Raw genomic sequence first — 21323 nt, forward strand, 5'->3', positions numbered from 1 at the left:
ATGGCTGTGCCGACAGTGAAACGTTATGCAGGCGCGAAGTATCCTATTTTAAAAGATTATATCCAGACATGGGAAACGCTAACGATATTTTCCATGAAAAGGGCAGGTTCCCAGGTTATCTGCAATGAAATCTCAATTTTGCAAAATACGTATGTATGTGTGTTTGTGTAGTACACATGTATGCTTATACATATGAATGCTGAAAAGATATAGCGAGAAATATTACCAGTAGGTAGCATTAATATGGGTAACTCATTTCCATTTTTATATTTTTTGGTGTTTTCTAAATTTCTACAATGAATATGTATTTTTATATTCAAAAAGAAATAGACTCTCTTTTATATATAGATTTGTATAGATTTGTACAATAGGAAAGACTCTTTTATTTACAGATCTGTAAAGTTTTCAGATTTTTTTAAACTTAGGGGCTTTTTCTTCAAAACAAGGTTAGAGCCTTAGAGATCTGTACTAGATTAGTATCGTTTATTAACTCAAAGCATCTGCTTGAATATTAACTTATTTTAAATGGCCTAATTGAAAACAGTATTTTTTTCTCCCATGAAATGTCTTTGTTTTCTTTCATACTAGGGTATTTAAATAGAATATGATTCGTTTTGATAAAAATTTTTAAATGACCTCAAATTTCCAAATCTTACTAGTAATTTCTCTTTCCTTTCAGATTAGGCCACACAATCAACAATACCAAAAGTGGGTTAATTTAATTCCTGTGAGTCTGAATCTGATAACCTACGGCATTTAGGCCAAAGTGAGGTCATTCGCAGTGGCTTGCAGCCAGTCTCTGCTGCTTTGAATCTCTGCCTATAACTTGGATGACTGACAGATTTTGCTGCCTCATCCAGAACTATCATTCTTCAGGATTTTCATTAGAAATGAATGGGGCCAAGACCCACAGTGTCCCAATCTCAGAAGTTTCTAACCTGTGCGTTGCGTAACGTCTCCGGTTACCACTGAAAAACACCAACACAGTTGTAGTAACTACGAACTATCTAAGGCCTACAGGCAAAGACAAGAAGACGTACCAGCCAGCCCGGCTCTACAAATTATATCTGAGCCTTTTGTTTTCTCATGCCTGAAATGTGGCTTATAATCCCTGTTCATTGGGCAGCTGTGAGGGTGCATGAGTTAATGTGTGAAAAACGCCGGGCACAGTGCTGGGTGCACAGTTAAAATTCAGCAAAGTGGTAGGGTTATGTCATTATTATTGGTGAAGAAACAAAATAAATTATATTTGTACACATATTTATGCAAACCAAGAATAAAAACATTAATAATTTGAGAATAATCCATGGGGAAATGACAGACTTGTAGATAATTTAAAACACACAGAGATAATTGAACATATTCAAAGGCTGCCATTTTATGGTGCTCCCTCTAAACTACATACTTCTGTTAACATTCTTAAACTTGATACAGAAGATCATGTGATAAGGTGCTTAAATAAAGTGATTATTGCGAGCTAGCTGTGGTCTTTCCTACATGGTGACTGCTGATGCTGATTACTTTATGTGTAACATACGAATCACACAATTTCTGGCTGCAGCACCAACCCAGATGCAGACCACTCGAGCGTGAGTAATGGAAAGAAGGTGGCAAAATCTCATCACTCCAGCAGGCAGGGCTGGAGAACAGGGCAAGAGGCACCTCACTGCCTCTTGTTCTTCGGGAAGGACAGTAGGACTGATAATGAAAAACCCCTGTGTACAAGCAGTCTCCAAGTTCTGACCTTCCCCTAAAACAGTAAAGCAGAACTTATGAGAGTAAAAGCAGAGTCCTACTCTGTCTGTGCTCACATTGTCCATACCTAACCGAGGGTCTGGAATTGAATAACTCTCATTGTTGAATGAATGAAGAAATCAGTGAAGCCTCAAAGTTAAGACTGTCTATGTGAAATAGCTGTGGGGGACCTGAGAGGCACAGGGGGTGCTGACCAACACAGGTATTCACTGTGTTATCCCCTAAGTTCCCATTAATTGTTGAAATGTGAGGACCAAAATTTTAATTCAGCTCCAAGCAAGGATGTTGGAGCATGTCTCAGAGTCTGTTTACAAACATGGTTTGGAACTTCATAATAAGTGATATACAAATACCATGTGATGATCTGGACGGTGTTCATCACAGTTGTGCTACACAGTCTCTTTAGAATGAGGACACATTTAAGATAATGTCTGGTGTAATTTCACATTACATAATTATTACAGGTGTAAGGAATAAATGTTTACAGTATAGATAATAACAAAGATAACAGCTAAAAATTAGTTAGACCATATTAGCATTAAATCCAGACACTGGGGTAAGTAGCTTTCCATGCAGGACTCATGAATCTCCATACAGGTATCTGAAATAGGTTACTATATTTACTTTACAGATGCAGAAAGTGAGACTTAAGAGGTTCACAAACACTCCCAGGTCCACATAGATAATAAGAGTGACAAAACTAAGATTCATATGCAAAGTATCTGATGTTAGAGACTTAGAGATGGATCACTATGTTATTCTGACCAACAGGCTTCATCTACAACTCTAAAGACCTAAATTTGAAATAGCTGATACTTGAATAATTGGGTATTATTATTTTTTTAAAGCTTCCCTTTTTTTTAGCCGTTGAAAACTGTCAAGCATAGGCAACTATTTCTAAAACTGGTTCTGATGTGATTAAAATGTAAGTCTTGAAGCTGTTGCCTATACCTATGCCTGGAATTAGGTATTCCTATAAGTGTCTTCCTGATTATTATATCCATTTGGAAACAAAAACATGCCTAGAATTACCTGCTCCAAACTCCTTATTTGATAGAACAGTCTGGGTAAAAGGATTCTTGGTCAATGACTAAACTGAATACGACACAGCTGTGTAAGAGGCTGTACCTGTCAAGCACCCAGCATCTAACTGGATCTCCATACAGACATGGGGTTATTTTTGAAAAATGAGTAAGTTGCAAAATCCCCTCCCAAGAAGAACAAGCATTATGCTCACTAAGGACTCCACAGAAGTTCTAAAGGTCAATTCAGACTGGTTCTGATCATTTCCTTCTGATTTGATAAAAAATATGCTTCTGGAACCATAACAATGGAAGAAGAGCTGGAGAAGGAGATGGCTTGATGATATATAAAAAAAAAAAAAAGCAGAAAAGCCTAGTCTTGCTTTTTAATCTAAAGGGATATGAAGTTCTCTGGACTTGACAGATATGGGTCCTGGCTTCCTATCTTTGCAGATGACAAATGTGTCCTAGTGGGCTGATCTGACTCCTCAAGAAGCTCCAGTCTTACCCTCTCTTAATTTTAAAAACATGGAAAGGTGAGGCATGTCATCTGCTGGGTCTGCTTGAGGAAGTGGAATTTTATACCTGTCACTGTAATGACTATTAACTTTCCAGCTGATCAGCAATAGTTAAAGGTGAGAAGACTGTTCTCCCCACTAAATGCTGAAGTAACCAGGAGTCTGCTATAAATAGGCAGCTTCCAGGGATTACAATTCTTTGAGTCCCAGAAAATCTGGATAAGAAGAGAACTTCTAGGTAGCAAACAAGCAGGCATGGTGTGTGTGTACTTACTGTACATTCCTGAGGCCCTCTTTCAAGAGCCAAGAACTTATTTCCCCAACTACTGGGAATATTGGCTGCTGGCTGTTGAAACTTACAGCTGATCTCTCTCTCGGAATCACCCTTGGGAACTACCCTCCACCAAGGGGAGCTGCATCACCCCAAGGTGACTTAGCCCCTCCCCAAGGGCAGCTCAAATCCAATGTCTGCAAAACAAAGGCGAGGCCTCCTTGGCGACAAACTCCAAAGGGCCATCCCAGCCCCAGAGCTCCCACAGGCTCACCTTCCCCTTCTGCCAGTCCAGCCTTCCCCACTCCCTTAGACAGAAGAGAGCACTCTCTTGAATCATCTCCCAAGATCACAAAAGCAGAAGAGTTGGGATTCAAGTCCAAATCCATTTGACTCTCAGCCCTAAGTTCCCATCAACTTTATGAAGCCCTTGACTTTGACATACAAAGCACAAATCCTTACAGCTTCGCAAGACATGCGAAGTCCCTGTTGATATGACAGTCCTTTCTAGCCTCACACCCCATCACTCACTCCCATACAACCCCTGGTCCAGTCACACCAAACTCTTTCCTTTCCCTGCACGTGTCATGCTTCTGCTTTCTACCTGGAATAGTTCATTGTTCTCATCTGCTTGATGACCACCTCCATCTCCTACAGGTCTCACTTCAGGTGTTCCCTCCTCTATGAAGAATTTCCTGGCCCCTCAGTAGGGTTAAGATTTCCAGCCTTCAAGTTTCTACCACAGGTTGTGTGTTTCCTTATTGTGGTAACTGTTAATTATTGTAATGGATTCTTTGTAGGCAGGGAACGTGTCTTTTAACTCTGCTTCCCAGCCTGGCATTTTAAAGATGTTTTGCTGGATGGATAACTAAACGAAGTCAATTGAGGTGCTGGTCCCAGAGGCCCTGGCTGAAAGGTTGCCAGCGTCCCCATGACTGGGAGGCAACATATAGCGTCATACAAATTTGGATAAACTGTGACCTCCTTGAGCACGAGGACTAGTTTTTCTTCATCGAAGTAACCTTTCCAAGACCTGACACCATCTCTCACTCATAGAGGACAAGACGCAAAAAGCCCATTGAACCAAATGAGGTCTTGGCAGAAAGGGCTGACATACGAGAAAATTACTTACTTTCCTGGCTCAGTCTAAACTATTTTTTAAAAATCTCTATGTTTTAAGATACATAGGATATTTCTCTATGTGGTCTCTTCTTAATATGTTCTTATTTCCAAATTTTAAAAATTTCTCCTTTGTTTGAAACGTTTTTCTTCCTATTTAATAGAGGAAAAGAAAACTTCGAGTTTGCTAAATTCCATTTCTAGGTCAGAAATCAAATCTACTGTGGACACTTCAAACATGACTAAGAAGTTTCCCAGATGGCCTGCATGATACAACTTTGTTTTAAGGGGTCCCTTTGAAACATAAATGTCTTTAAACTACAAGGTGGTTTTTTCCCCCCACTTTCTGAAACTAATAATTACTTACTGAATAGATGTACAGATATTGGTATAGGCACCAAACACCCTGAGTATGAAGCTGAGGAGGTGGTGGAGAACCCTTGTCCTATAAACATAAAAACCAAAAGCCAGTCTTATTGAGCAAGTAGCTGCATTCCCTACACAGGAAATGGTCCAATTTTGTTATTGTTCTCAACAAAGATGTCCAAACAACAAAAAAAATTGCTGAGAGTTGGCTGAGACTGGTAACAATGATATGAAGCCTTAAAAGCCCAGTTCCTTTTTTCTTTTTTCTTTTTTTTTTTTTTAAAGTGGATTTGGGAAGGAGGAAGCTCTCTGGCATGTAAGGGACTGAATTTTCCGTGCCCTGGGGAATTTTTTTCCTGTCACTCTCTCACAGCTTCTGTTGCTAGTCTGGTGGGAATAAGAAAAAAACTGTGATAACATTTTCCCAAGACAGCAGCGATTTAACTTTTCGTTCTGTGTCTTTAAAATATCTGTTCACTTATGTATTTTTTGAACCTAATATTTATTGAATACAATTAAGTCATTAAGGCAGCAGACCCTTCTCAGTCTTGGTTACAGGCTCAGTGGTTACAGGGAAGCACACTCTGGCAGGATTGATGGAGGATACCTTTTTAAACATCCTCGTGGAATCCTCACTTATCTGCATGAACCGCATAATCACATTGTTCAGATAGATGTCACTCAAGGTTGCGTGGTCTTTGCTTTCTCGTCTCACTTGGTTCAGGAGCAAATACCAGCAGTTCACTGGAGACAACAAGTTCTGGTCTTTCCTAAGAAGTGAAGAAGAGAGAGAATTACCATCAAGTTCAAAGCTGCCCCGATCAGCTAAGGGAAAGTCACCAAGGCAAACTAGGAGCCACAACAGACGGGCATTGTCCCTGTTCTTTCTCCTCTGAGCACTGCTCATGGCAAGATACTCCAGAGTCAGCAGAACAGCCTTCCAGGCTGGGAAGGCACCCAGCCAGCAATTCCCCTAGGCTTGGAAGAAAACAATTGAACCAAGAACACCAGTCAAAACCCACACTCTTGACAAGGGCATGGGACCCTAACATATACAGTATTAAGGCAGGCCTTTAGCTTTAAACAGCCCATTGAAGAAAGCAGCTTATGTTTACATAAAAATCTACTGACCAGTGTCTCACAGACAGACTGTGGTTTGCCACTGAACGCAAAGCATGCTCTGAATGTCCAGTCTGTTGTTGGAAAAGAAATTTGGCTGGGTATACTTTGCATGGAACATAAATGTGAGGATGATTTACTAATCCCCTGATACTTAACCCTCCAGCCTCCCAAAAAGTGTTCCTGGGAAGCAGAACTTTACAGCATTGTCTCAGGGCTTGTGAATAGAACCAAGAAGTTTACTGGCTTATGACATGTCACATCTCCTTTTTAAACCCATTAAGTTATTTCAGATTTGTAACCACTCCTTGTTTTATTCTACATAATAAAGTGAAAAGTGTATATAAACCACAAAGGGCAACTTGTAACAAGTTTTAAAGAAATACTCCAAACAAAAGCAGTGACCGACGGGGATATTACTGCTTTAAAAAAAAAAAAAAAAGTACAGTGTTTGTTTTTTGTTTTTTTACTTTAAAAATCTAACTCTAAAATGGCAAAATGGCACAGAATGTTTATCCTAACTCAGGGACACTAGTGCTATTTTATCAGACATGTTATCCTCCTAATATTCATGATGATTTATGATTCTGAATACTAATTAAATTAGAAAAAAGATTAAAGAAGGATTTTCAGCCCTTACGTCCCCCGGATTCAGGATTTAACCCTGCATCAGTCAAAACCCTCTCTAAAAGAAAGAGGAAGTAGACCACAGAAGTATGGGTGGGTGTAAGGGAAGAAACCCCTGATCTAGGGTCCCAGCACTTATACCCAGAAGAGAAACCTCCCACTCTCCCAGCTGGCACATTAAGAATTACACCCCCAACCTAAAGAACCCTCCTTTTCTCTCAGAGCCATTGGGCAAGGGGCAATGGTTCTATGGACGAATACTGAAGCCTTTCCACTGACATTCTCTAGCCGCCCAGCCCAAGAGGTTAAGTGTTATCTTATATTAACTTTTCTGTATATCCTTTATGATGAAGTAACCCATAAGTTCTTTGAGAACATTTCATACTTTTTTGTATCCGCAGGGCCCTGCCCGTGGTCAGCATTAAATAAATGTTATTTCATTCATTGAATAAACACTTTTTATTGCCTTAATACTAAATGATAACAGTATCGACAACAACAAAAACAACAGAGGCGGCTAAGCTATCATTTACTGAGCACCTACTGAGCACACAAGTCAAGAGCATGGAATATGGATCTATACTGCCTCGCTTCAAATCCCAGAACAATTACCTAGGAGATCTTGGCCAAATTATTTAAACCTCTCTGTGCCTCTGTTACTTCATCTGTAAAATGGGTAAAGCAACAGTACCAATCTCATAAGATTATGAGGATTATTTGAGTTAATATATATATTTTTAGTGCTTACTAGAATGCCTTAGATTCATAGTAAGTGCTGTGTAAAGTTAGCAATTTTCATCTAGCGGCTGGTCTAAAGACTTTACACACATTAACTCTACCTAATCCTTACCACTACAACTTAAGGCAGAGATGCTTTGTATCCCCTCTATCAAAAAGAGAACTTAAGCTTTAGCAAGGCACAATGATTTGCTCAAGACCAAAGCTGGTGTCAGAGAAAGTTTCTGAGTCCAGGGAGGCTGATCCAAGCCTTGGTCTTTCTACCATGCTGTGGCAACTTTAGGCCAAGGATTATCCTACACAACAAGCATCCCAAAACTGAGTAAGAGCTAGACTCCATAGCCCAGCTTAAATAAAGTAAAGTAAAGGTGCTAAAGATTTAACATTTGTTTCGTGAAGAAAAGGAATACTGAGTGCATACTCCATGTCAGCTATTAATCACATCAACGATTTGTTATGTTTCTCATTTACTGGTCATAAAATCTCATTTTACAAGTTAGGAAACCAAGGCTCAGAAAGGTTAAGCAACTTGACCAAAGTCACACAGTACAGCCAGTATTCAAACCAGGTCTGTTTGACTCTTTCCTAACGGGCTGTCTTTGATTTATTCTCCCCTAACCCTGGTTTGTCCTTTCTGTAGACTTATTACCTTACCTTCAGTTCTGTAGTCAATAATAAACTTACTCAAGACAAGGAAAATTCGGAGCTGCCTACCTTTTGAAGAAAACTAGTGAAAAAAACAGGAGGAACAAAAGGTGGCAGCTGATCCACTCAGGGATCAGACTAAGGTGCATGGGCCCATCCATGTTTTCAGTTCACAAGAGATTACCAAGTACAGAACACAGAAGGAGACATTCAAAAATATTTACTGAATGTACAAATGGGCTGTCTTCTTATCTGTAATCACTTTTAAAAAGGGACAGTTTCTATAAATGAGGATCTAGTACTGGCTCCAGTCTCTGTCAAGCACACTTGATATTTGCTCACCCTGGAAACCATCACCAAAATTTATTTCTATGCTGACCAACACTAGAGGTTAAAGTCACCCAAAAATAAAAATTAAAAAAGTATTCCCTACCCAGAATAGTTCTGCATTTGCTTCTGCAAAAGGACCCCTCCTTCCTTTTTTTCTGTAAAAGTTCCTACCTTTTTTTATGATGAGAAGGGTTAGAAAAAAATTTTTTATTCATGTAGAGTTGATGTACAATATCATATAAGTTACAGGTGTACAATATAGTGATTCACAATTTTTAAAGGTTGTACTCCACTTATAGTTATTATAAAATATTGGCTATATTCCCCGTGTTGTACAATATATCCTTGTAGCTTATTTTATACTTAATAGTTTGTATCTCTTAATCCCCTACCCCCAGGTGGCCCCTCCCCACTTCCCTCTCTGCACTGGTAACCATTAGTTTTTTCTCTGTATCTGTGAGTCTGCTTCTTCCTTATTATATTCACTAGTTTGTCGTATTTTTTTTTTTTTTTTTTTGCGGTATGCAGGCCTCTCACTGTTGTGGCCTCTCCCGTTGTGGAGCACAGGCTCCGGACGCACAGGCTCAGCGGTCATGGCTCACAGGCCCAGCCGCTCCACAGCATGTGGGATCTTCCCGGACCGGGGCACGAACCCGTGTCCCCTGCATCGGTAGGCGGACTCTCAACCACGGCGCCACCAGGGAAGCCCCGTGTATTTTTTGTTTTTTTAAACAAATGAAGTACAGTTGACAGTGAACATAGGTTTGAACTGTGCAGGCCTACTTACACAGATGTTTTTCAATAAATATAGTCCCTGTGGGACTTCCCTGGTGGCACAGTGCTTAAGAGTCCGCCTGCCAATGAAGGGGACAGGGCTTCGAGCCTTGGTCCAGGAAGATCCCACATGCCGCGGAGCAACTAAGCCCGTGCGCCGCAACTACTGAGCTTGCGCTCTACAGCCCGCGAGCCACAACTACTGAAGCTCGTGCACCTGGGCCCGTGCTCCGCAACAAGAGAAGCCACTGCAATGAGAAGCCCATGCACCGCAACAAAGAGTAGCCCCCGCTCGCCGCAACTAGAGAAAGCCCGCACACAGCAACAAAGACCCAGTGCAGGCAAAAATAAAAATAAAAAACAAATGTATATAGAAAAACATAGTACCTCTATTTTCATTACATCCTTAAATTAACTAGATGTGGGGGAAAGTTTCTGTTCAGTTAGAGATCACAATATGTAGAACTTGGGTTTGAGTCCTGATCTGTCCATAACTGTTTCAGCTTCCTGCCTTTAGGTGACTCATTTATCAATTCCTTTATTTTTGAGGCAGAGAGAGCAGTATGTGGACTTTCGACTGTGCAGGGGATTGGTGCCCCTAACTCCTGTGTTCTTCAAGGGTCAACTGTGCAATTAATATAAGGTTTAATTAAGCTAGATTGTACGCATTTTACCAAAAGCCCTTGTTTTAAGTCAGTCTCAACTGCAATGACCACAAGCATGATTGGGGGGTGGGATATAAATTTAAGCAACCCTCACTGCTTATTTTCAGGTAAGATCACTATACAGAAATCTTGAGGTCTTTGCTTGAAGAATCAGCTATTTAAAATTTGCCCATCCAAATACCTACCTGTGTTAAACAACTCCTAGTGCATTTATTGGAAAGAGAAACATGTCAAGAGAATACTATTAGTTTAAAATGTAATACATTTATGCTCATAAATTATAAATGCAGAGGGTTGCTTTTATCTATGGGGATATATCAATCAACAACTTTTCAGACAAAAATGGAAAATTCTAAAACCAATAAGGGTGGTAAAAAGATAGGATATCCCCTTGGAAAGGTGAATTTGAGTCAAGTCCCTCTTACTTGTACTGTTGATGATCCTTAGTGCTTCTCGTTTTTGCCATGAACCTTTCTGCTAACTTTTCTAGGTTCCGAGAATATTCTGTCTCAATTTCGGCTTTTTTCCGGAAGAAATCTTGCAGGTCCTGCAGAAGCTGAACTCGCATCTCTGTTTGCTGCTCCAGGCATTTCTGTTGTTCTACCAGTTGAGCTCGAATTTCTAAGGAGAGAAGAGAATCCATTTGATGATTTCATGAAAATTACTGAGGTGTGCCGGTATGTGCAAGATAAAAATAATGAATCCTATTATACATTTAGCTCTGTATTGGACCTTTACGAGGCTGCTGTGTTCAGGTTGGGTCTTTAAATAAGATATCTGTTGACCCTGTAAAAGAATGAGATAAGCCTCTGGAAAGAATGTAATAAATTAGAATAGAAACATGGATTACATTTGCAATGCCACAAACATGCGGGGAGTCATGAGGGGAAAAAAAATGAAAGCCTTTCAGATAACAATTTGTAACACGTGACATCTTTGGGTAGCTGAGGACACTGTAGTTTTTTTTTTTTTTTTTTTGACACTGTAGTTTTTTAAACAGCATTTTACCTCAACTATCCTTTTTGAGTTTGAATGGCAAAGAAGTGAGCATCATTTCTTCCAGACTTCGGAACCTTCTCAATTTCTTTGCCAGTTGGCACATCCTAACACTGACATCTGGTAATTTTTATTTAGTGCATAAATCTCTAGTTTGTAAAACACATAGCTTCAGGGTTTATAGGAATGCCACACCTAAAAATAATTTCCTTTCATATCCAAGTAATCCATTCATTATGGGGCAATCCTTGGATTCCACTTTATTATTCTGATCACAAGATCAAGAGCTCTTCACTTGGCTTTCACTTTTTCCCCATTGCTCAAACTAAGCCTTATCGACACATTTATCTGAAAAGAATCCTTTGACAATTTTGATACATTAGGAACAGGAAGGTTAGTCATTTAGTGATTTAGTAGAAACACAAAAGCAAAAGTGTGTCATGCAAAACTATCTGCAAATGACTGTAACAATGAACCATGTGTGTTTTGGAAAATAAGATACAGTTACTATTAACTACTGACTTGTTTTTGTTCTGAGACTCAGGGCTAACATCCAAAGACAAGACTATTCATACTGGAAAACTTCTTTATTTCATCCTCTCAGTGTCGGGTGCATTATTCCTTAAAAGTGAGGGCTGAATCTAATTCAGTGGAGCTTAAGAAATGGATGTCCAAATAACAGCTCCTCAATTTCTTCCCATGCTTCTTCTTAAATAAAGACTGAGCTGACAGTACGTATGCACATACCTGACCATGTGTAATCAGGCTCATTAACAGCAGGGCCATCCAGTTCTGAATGAGGAGTCAGGAAATTTGCTCAACTTAACAGCTAATAACAACCGAATGCCTGCTGTTCTACACCCTAATGAAGTGGGTACTAGTATTATCCTCATTTTGCAAAGAAGAAACTGAGGTTTAATGAGATGACATACTTCATGTAGAGACTTCAGCTTGTAAGCGGCACCCGCAGGACCTCTTACCCAGGTCCGTCCGTCAATTAATTGAACGCTTCTGCCTGCCTTTCATCCGTGCAACATGTTTTAAGTACCTACAGTGTGCCAGGCCTATACCCTGGCAAAGAAGATACAGTAACTATGAAACAAGGTCTCTGATCTCAATAAGCTCATGTCCAAGCAGCATGGTTTTGGGGGAGTCCCGGGAGAAGATAGGGAAGCATTTCTCAAGCATCCTCTCTTGGTTTCTCCACTTGGAGATTCGGGGATCCTATTATTAATCTCATAAAAGTGTGGTGAACACCAAAGTGAAGACATTATTACAGGCTTTTAACTACCACGAACAGCAGCTGGTTTTTAGTCCATCAAAGTAAATATTTTTCAATACAGTATTATAATCAGCATGGCTGCCAAACTCCCCCCCCAAAAATACAGACCTAGTTTTGTTTCATAAAGAAAAAAAAAATCAAGGGTGGGGGCATTTCTCATCCAGGAAGTCTTTTTTTTTTTTTTTTTTTTTGTGGTACGCGGGCCTCTCACTATTGTGGCCTCTCCCGTTGCGGAGCACAGGCTCCGGACGCGCAGGCTCAGCGGCCATGGCTCACGGGGCCAGCCGCTCCGCGGCATGTGGGATCTTCCTGGACCGGGGCACGAACCCGTGTCCCCTGCATCGGCAGGCGGACTCTCAACCACTGCGCCACCAGGGAAGCCCCAGGAAGTCTTTTTTGATGAAGTAATTTGAGCACATCTTGCTGTGCTAAGTGAAAAAAAAATCAGTCGTCTTCGGCTGTCAATGAGTTCTGTTTTGTTTTGTTTCTCCCCCCTCCTTTTTTTGTTTTTTTTTTAAATTTTATTATAAAAAACTTTTATTATAAAAACGTGTCTATATTATTTAAAAATTTAGCTCATGGTGTGTCAAAGTATTACTTGCTTTATTCCTGCCTTTTCTTATTAAATCCAGTATGTGGTGAATGGGCTACTCCCTTTTTATTCTTAGGTTTTATAACAATATGTAAAGTTACTACTCCATTGTTCTTTTTGTTTTTGTAGAAGTACACAAAAATTATATGGGCTTCCTTCTTGGATCTTATTCTTAGATTTTCTCTTGCTTGCTTCCTTCAGGGTTTAAAATCAAGAACTAGGGAGTTTTGAGAAGGAGGACTCTATTTTAAACAGTTACAAAATCCCATCCTCGTTTTGCAGGGAGTAACTGTTATTTCACATTATCTGTAATTTTCCAGTCAAAATAGGACACTGGCAACATTTTCAATAGTGGGAAAAGTGGAGGGACAGAACCTAGAGAAAAAGTATGCTCCAAAAATCGGAGAGAATTTGTTTGATTATCTTTTAATTTAGAAAAGTTTAGGACAAATGAGGAAAAGATCACAAGGAAATCAAAAGCACAATGAGATACCACTTCACATCCACTAGGATGGCTGTAATCAAAAAGACACAAGTGTTGGTGAAGGATGGAGAAATTGGAACCCTCATACACTGCTGGTAGGAATGTAAAATGGTACAGCCACTTTGGAAAACAATGTGGCAGTTCCTCAAAAGGCTGACATAGACTTAACAAATCTACTCCTAGGTACATACCCAAGAGAAAACACATTTCCCACAAAACATATAGACAAATGGTTATGGCAGCATGATTCTTAACAGCTGAAAAGTGGAAGTAATCTAAATGTCCATCAATATGGTACAGAAAGACAAAATGAGATAGAGCCATACAATGGAATATTATTCATCCATAAAGAGGAATGAAGTACTGTTTCATGCTTATATTGAAAATATAAGCTTAGTGAATAAAAGTAGTCACTAATGGAAAGTGTGATTACATTAATGTGAAATGTCCCAAAGAAACTAATCCACAGAAGCAGAAAGTAGATTAGATGTTGACTAGGGCTGGAGGCGTTGGGGAAAATGGGAAGCGACTGCTAAGGGGTGCGGGTTTTTTTTTTTGTGGGGAGGTGATGAACATGTTCAAAAAGTGATTGTGGTGACAGATATAAAACAGTGAGTACACTAAAAAACAGTTAATTGTACACTTTAAATGGGTATATTGAATGATATGTAACATATCACAATATAGCTGTTATATAAAAAATGATAGACTGCCGTATCACAATTCATTGAAATTTTGGTTGAGACATTTCTGAGAATGATAACAGTAGTAACAACAAGATGACTCCTTGGGACTTCCCTGGCGGTCCAGTGGCTAAGACCCCGCACTTTCCAGTACAGGGGGCCCGGGTTCGCTCCCTGGTCAGGGAACTAGATCCCACATGCCGCAACGAAGATCGAAGATCCCGCTTGCCGAAACTAAGACCCGGCGCAGCCAAATAAATAAATAAATAAATAAAATAATAATGAAAGGGGCTTCCCTGGTGGCGCAGTGGTTGAGAGTCCGCCTGCCAATGCAGGGGACGTGGGTTCGTGCCCTGGTCCGGGAGGATCCCGCATGCTGCGGAGCGGCTGGGCCCGTGAACCATGGCCGCTGAGCCTGTGCGTCCAGAGCCTGTGCTCTGCAACGGGAGAGGCCACAACAATGAGAGGCCTGCATACCAAAAATAATAATAATAATAAAATAATAATAATAATAATAATAAAATGAGTCCTATTTCTACATCTTATACTTTTTAGTAGTTTATCAAATTAGACAACATATGGGCAAGCACTTTAAAATGATGTCTTCACAAAATGGCTCTTGCTTCAATATTTTAATTTCATCCTGAATTTATCTGTGAGTCAGAATAGTAAATTTAATTACTGGCTAGCACCATTTGTACATTAATTATTACAATTTCTAATGGTATAGAAAAGATTTACCTAATAGAACATCAGGAAGGGCTTATCACCATGACTCCCAGACAACTGCATAAAACAGCGCAAACTCTTTCAGGCAGAAAAGTGCCATCTCTGAGGAGGCTCCAAGCAGCTATTATTTAAATCTAGGGCAGGACCTACTAAATACTAATCATGGCCATTTTAAAGGAGCTAAAATTTACTGGGTTTTTTTTTTATGACTTATTTAATTTCTGTTCTACCAGAGCATCACCACAGGATGAATCAACATCAATAATCCAACAAGAATAACACACAAAAAGACTATGCTTTCAAACTACTCAATTAATTTGTTTAAAAAATTGAAATAGTTCCTCTAAGCTACAGAAATATTGACTAATACTTACCAAATAAAATGGAATTGCCTAGGAAAGGAGGAAACGGAGGCATTTCTTGCTATTGCTCTGATAAAGGGAAGTCCTAACCCTTAAAATAAATTTGTGTGAGACCACAGAGTGTGATGCATGTTTCACGGAAAAGACTGAGGCCAGGCTGGGCTGTTTCTCTAATATGTTACTGAATGATTAGGACTAGGACATAAAATTGATAGACTGGGTGTGATACTCGTGATCATCCAGCAAAAAATAAAAAAACAGCAACACTTCTAAAGCATCACAGACCATCTCAATTATTTCATAATCTTGTTTTGTCAGATTTTCCTTATGATGTCAAAAAAGTCTACATTGTGTGTGGATTTATCAGTACCTTTACCTGTGGGCTATAAGGAATTCTCCCAAATAACAGGTATGAACCACTGGAATATCTTTAAAGAGAAGAACCCAATTAGACTAACTGGTTCCATCAATCGTTCACATAATCATTGCTGATGTGAATATTTATATAATCTTGCAGCTACTGATTAGCTAAACACTAGGTGCAAACTTCTGTGAAACATGCTGGGACCTCCCTGGTGGCGCCGTGGTTAAGAATCTGCCTGCCAATGCAGGGGACACGGGTTCAAGCCCTGGTCCGGGAAGATCCCACATGCTGCAGAACAACTAAGCCCATGTGCCACAACTGGTGAGCCTGTGCTCTAGAGCCCATGAGCCACAACTACTGAAGCCGGTGCACCTAGAGCCTGTGCTCCGCAACAAGAGAAGCCACCGCAGTGAGAAGCCCGCGCACCGCAACAAAGAGTAGCCCCTGCTCGCCTCAACTAGAGAAAGCCCGCACGCAGCAACGAAGACCCAACACGGCCAATAGATAAATTAATTAATTTAAAAAAAAAGAAATATGCTAAAAAGTCTAAAAAGGCTAGAAATCTGGAGCAAAAAAAAATCCATAAACATGAATGAACTTTATTAATTTTTGTGTGTGTGTGAACAGACTGAATAAGCAAAGGCCGTTTCTTCATTTCACTAGAAATCTGAACCCAAAATTTATGCTTCTTTTACACTCTGCACGTTATGGACCCATGTTGGAGTTATGGTGTCACCTATTACAAGTCACATGACATGGGGCAAGTTGCTTAACATCTCGAATAATAAACAGTTCCACCTCACGAGGCTGTGGTGAGAGAATTAAATGAGATGATGTAAGTGAAAAGCATGCTGCAATCTGAAACCACTATGAAACAGATGGAGATGTTATTATTACTAGTATCAGCAGGCTTTCACTAGAAAAATATTTATTGACTATTTCCTTGTGCCAGACTCCCTTCTAGTGGCTCTAAATAACAGACTGGAAATCACAAGCCCCATCCCTCAGTGAGAAGACAGCCAAGACAAACAGACAGTGAGAGCCAGTGACCTTCAGGGCCTTGATTTATCAATGTCAAGGAGCAATGGGAGGAGGTGTGTCGGGAAACGAGGCAAACACTGAGGGGGTGATCCTGAGGGGAGCTCAGCAGTGTGTTGGCAGACACAGAGGGGGAGGGCACCCCAGGCTGAAAGAACACAAGCACAGGCAGGAGGAGAGCACAGGAAGAGTACCTTGGCAAGTGCTTCTCTGGGCTAAAACCTAACTCTGGCTGGGCAATGGGTCTAGTCATGGGCTAGGTCAGAAAGGATCCCACACGGTACACTAAGGAGTAAAAGTTTATCTTTTAGGCCAGTTTCCCCAACTGGCTTGATGGTAAGAGCCACCAGGGGTGATTACTAAAAATACCTGTGTCCAGGTCCCTCAGCTGGATATTTTGATTCTGTTCGTCTGACAGGACCGGGAACAGAGGATTTTAACTAAGTACCCAGGTGAATCTTACCACTGGGCAACTGCAGGAAACACCAGTTGGGAGGAATTGAACAATTCTGAATAAGAAAGACACATGATCAGATCTGCATTCTAGAAAACAGCACAAATAAATGAATAAATAAATGAAATGAAAGGCTACGTATCCTATACCTTATTAAATTGCTTCCTTTGTAAGCTCTAGGGGTCCTCATTTGAATTATGAATTATTGGGCAAAACAAGCCAACACCACTGACAAAAACCCACACAAGAATGAATGGTATCCATGTTTTTCTCTGCCTAAGCCTATTATTTTAATTAGTTATGAATCACTCATTTCTGTCATCTGGTGTGGAGCTAATGAGTATGTCCATGTTATCTGTTATCAGAGAGGAGAAGCTGATTGTCAACCACATTGTAGGAAAAAAGCTGTGCTGCCCAATATGTAGCCATCTGTCACACTGAGCACTTGAAATGTGGCTGCTCCAAATTGAGATGTGCTCTAAGTATAAAATACACAGAGGACTTCAAAATCTCAGTGTGGGAAAAAAAAAGAACATAAAAGTGTCTCATTAATATTTTTTATATTAGTTAATGTTAGAATTAAAAATTTTAGATATTTTGGTTATAAAAAGATGTTAAAATTAATATCACCTGTTTGTCTCCTTTTTTTAAAAAATGTGACTGCTAAAGAAAATTTAAAATGGAAATGTGGCTCATCTATAGGACAATTCTCTTCTAGTACATGAGTGAATTAGCAACTAAGTTTCTCATACGTGGAATCTGGAATGTGGGGTTACCATCAGAAAAGGTCTTTGAAGAGTTAGCGTACTTGAGATCAGAAGACAAGATTTATGCACAAGCCAAATACGGGGTAGAATACAGGGTATCGGGACGTCAGTTCCAATTAGAAGTAGGAACTTGGACGAGTAACCGTCTCTGTGGAACTCATGTTTCCTCAACTGCAAAATGATCACTAATCATAACTGCCATTTTCGCCTCCCAAAGGCAATAGAAGGCTTCAATGAGATGAGATATACAAAGACTTCCTCATCATGTCAAACACTGTATTGGCCAATTATCACAGAAAGTGGATTGAAAAAAGGAAAACACAAGTTCTAGATTTGATGGTGTCAACTACACAGACTAAAGGACTTTCAGAAAAGAAAAAACCATGGGCCAGAGCTGGGGTCTTCATCAGTGATAGCTTCAGAGGTAGTTGGCCCTGCACTGCACTTAAAGATATGTAAAATTTGGAAGGCTATGCAAATCTGGGGAATGGAAAAGTAGTTCTTTAAATAACTGAAAATGATAATTCTTGATACCCTGGCCCAGAAGAGTAAGGTTCTAGGGAAGGAAGTTTAGGGTGGCTGGACCAGGTTACTGCCTCATGGCAAATATAACTCCCTCAAGTCTTTTTCTACTTCTGACTTATGAAATCACCAACGACTTAGGCGAACTAAATACCATAGACATATATGAAATCGGTTTGTTTCCATTCTAAGCTCGAACCATGGCTGCATCCTAGAACTTCAGAGATAATTAGCACATTTGTGAGGAAGTAGAGTTAATGATAAAACCTTTTGGAATAAAATAAGAAAGTGTCCTCTCAGTACAGTTAATCCTCACTGTATGACATGGAAGTCAATTTCACAACATTTCCTGCACTTAAAGAGAGGCTGTGTCTGTTTTTCTAAGTTCTCATAATAATATCTTTATTTGAAGCGACATTTACCTCAGTATTATTTTAGAATAAAGCTTACTACAAAAGCATCAGTTTTCATAGCGTTTGAAAGCCAAATATTATATTTTGGTCCAGATAACATTTTCAGGAAAAGTATGGAAAACAAATTTGTACTTTTTTTTTTCCAGATGAAAACGAGCCAGGATAAGAGGCAATAAGTTAAGTTGATCAATTATTGCAGTTTAACTACATTGTAGAAAAGGCCAGTTTAAGGAAGTACAGATCTGAATGATTAGCTTTAGTGCTTTTATTTAGAATGCACAAGAGGCAGGACTTCATTACCTTCCCTATAATTAAGCAAGAACACTTAAGACCACATTAGTAGATTGATTTTTACTACCAGAAAAAGACAGTCTGTGGAAATCACTGATCTATAGAGAGTCCAAAGATTTACATTTTGGAAGGGCTGTGTCACTGACAAAGGTTCAAGGCATTCTTTAAACGTTGACATTCTTTCCTGAAATAATTCAACACGGAGTCTCATGGAGTAAACATGTTACATGTTTTTCTCTAAATAAGTTTTAAGAATAAAAAACTTTTAAACTAGTTTAAATCTTCTGTACTGAGTTAACTGCAAATTGAGGCTTTTTTCAAATTATAATTTTAAAGCATCTACTAGAACACAGTTTAACCCCACAAACAATTTACCATTTATGTCGAACAGAATATTTACTGAGTTCCTACTATGTTCCAGATGCTGTGATAAGTACTTGATGTAGTTTAGCTCATTTCATTCTTACAGCAAACCTATTATGTAATGCCTCCATTACATACATGAGGAAATTGAAGCAGGAGGTTAAGCGTTTGCTCCAAAGTTATACAATGAATAAGTACTAGAGCTTAGATTCCCATTCAGGTTTGTCTGACTCCAAAGTTCATGATGCAAAATTATAACCCTCGACAATTACACATAGTGTGCAATTACACAAAGCAAGCCTAAGTGATCTAGGCTTAGCCTTAGAGATAAATTATTACAATGTATATAGATGCTGTATATAACTATTAATGTATCAAGTAAAAGTTAAGTGTCAAATGTCTAGCATCATTTAGAAAAGCCATAAAAATTGCATTTCTATCTCTTACTTAAAGAAAGCCAGGGCTTCCCTGGTGGCGCGGTGGTTAAGAATCTGCCTGCCAATGCAGGGGACACGGGTTCGAACCCTGGTCCGGGAAGATCCCACATGCTGCAGAGCAACGAAGAGTAGCCCCCGGCTCACTGCAACTATAGAAAGCCTGCGTGCAGCAATGAAAACCCAAAGCAGCCAAAAATAGATTAATGAATGAATGAATGAATGAATAAATAAATAAATAAATAAATAAAAGAAAGCCAAAAGACAAAAAACAAAAAACTAACATTTTACAAAACTAGCTAAGTGGCTAATGCTAATTCCCTAGTACTTCCTGAATGTCACAGCTTTATGGGAAACCATGTATTTTGGTCAATTGCTTTTATTTTAAATCATTACTATACTATTGCTATTACATTACAATGACTGTAGAGCTTTGAACTATATAGCTCACGAATGAATCCCTTGAATACAAATATCACGTCTCTGAATTTATATACAGCACATAATAGATACTCAATAACTATCTCTGATGAATGCTTGCTTCAGTAAAGATAATTAGTTACTAAAATGCTTCGTTATAGGACTCAAATTTTGCTAATTCATAAAATGTGTTTCCTGCCTCATCTGCCTGCAACCCACCACCCCATCACTACACCTCTTCATTCTCTGCTCCATGTGGTCCTGCTGGCATCCAGCCCTACAAGCTTTCCCACATAATGTTCTACTCAGTCAACAGTTGAAAAGAACTCCAATTAAATCCAGTGAAAATCATGTTTTAAACATCTCTCAGTTAAAGGTATCTTTTTTTTTTTTTTTTTGCAGTACGCGGGCCTCTCACTGTTGTGGCCTCTCCCGTTGCGGAGCACAGGCTCCGGACGCGCAGGCTCAGCGGCCATGGCTCACGGGCCCAGCCGCTCCGCGGCATGTGGGATCTTCCCGGACCGGGGCACGAACCCGCGTCCCCTGCATCGGCAGGCAGACTTTCAACCACTGCGCCACCAGGAAAGCCCTAAAGGTATCCTTTATATGTCCATTTCTAACATAAGTGAAAACCTTCATCTAGGAAAATAACAAAGGAAGCACTAATCATTTCACTTAATTTTCCTTAGACTTCTATTAGAGACTTTGATTGGATTGCTATTGGCAACTTTATATCTTATTTTTATTTAACTACATTTCAATAAATGAGAGCTCCAATAACCTCTGGCTCCAAGTGAACTACCTGAACTCTAACTCAGGAGCTGATACAAGGAAACTGGAAAGTAGCCTAGTTACGTGTGCTTCCTTAACATTCATTTCACAGCTGAAAGCCACAATTCTGGATCATAGAATAAATACCTTTCAATCCTAGGCTATAAAATCCTTAAAGAGATGGCAACTTAAAAAATCATATATAGCTCTATACATCCGTATATTTTTAATGATTTTTTTAGGTCTAAGCAAATACTGAACATCAACCAGCTTGTGAAAATGTCAGAAATAATAATTCTCTTCTTCATTTCATCTCTTCAAAGTATCACAGAAAATGTCCAATTTGATATGTATTAAAGTAACATTCTTTTATTTTATCCTCAGATGAAAGCCAAATTCTATAGTCAAA

The 21323-nt window shown here is 39.4% G+C and overlaps 1 protein-coding gene across 1 annotated transcript in view; it reads right to left on the minus strand.

The window, feature by feature from the left end:
* Positions 1 to 21323, minus strand: part of SRGAP1 (SLIT-ROBO Rho GTPase activating protein 1) — a 283402-nt gene that overhangs the window by 134561 nt on the left and 127518 nt on the right. Inside the window, exons 2-3 of the mRNA XM_060112684.1 lie at positions 10375 to 10570; positions 5659 to 5821 (exon numbers count right to left, since the gene is read on the minus strand). Coding sequence (XP_059968667.1) covers positions 5659 to 5821; positions 10375 to 10570 — 359 coding nt within the window. The remainder of the gene's footprint in view (positions 1 to 5658; positions 5822 to 10374; positions 10571 to 21323) is intronic.

This window comes from Mesoplodon densirostris, chromosome 11 (genome assembly GCF_025265405.1).
Source record: "Mesoplodon densirostris isolate mMesDen1 chromosome 11, mMesDen1 primary haplotype, whole genome shotgun sequence".
Classification (NCBI taxonomy): domain Eukaryota; kingdom Metazoa; phylum Chordata; class Mammalia; order Artiodactyla; family Ziphiidae; genus Mesoplodon; species Mesoplodon densirostris.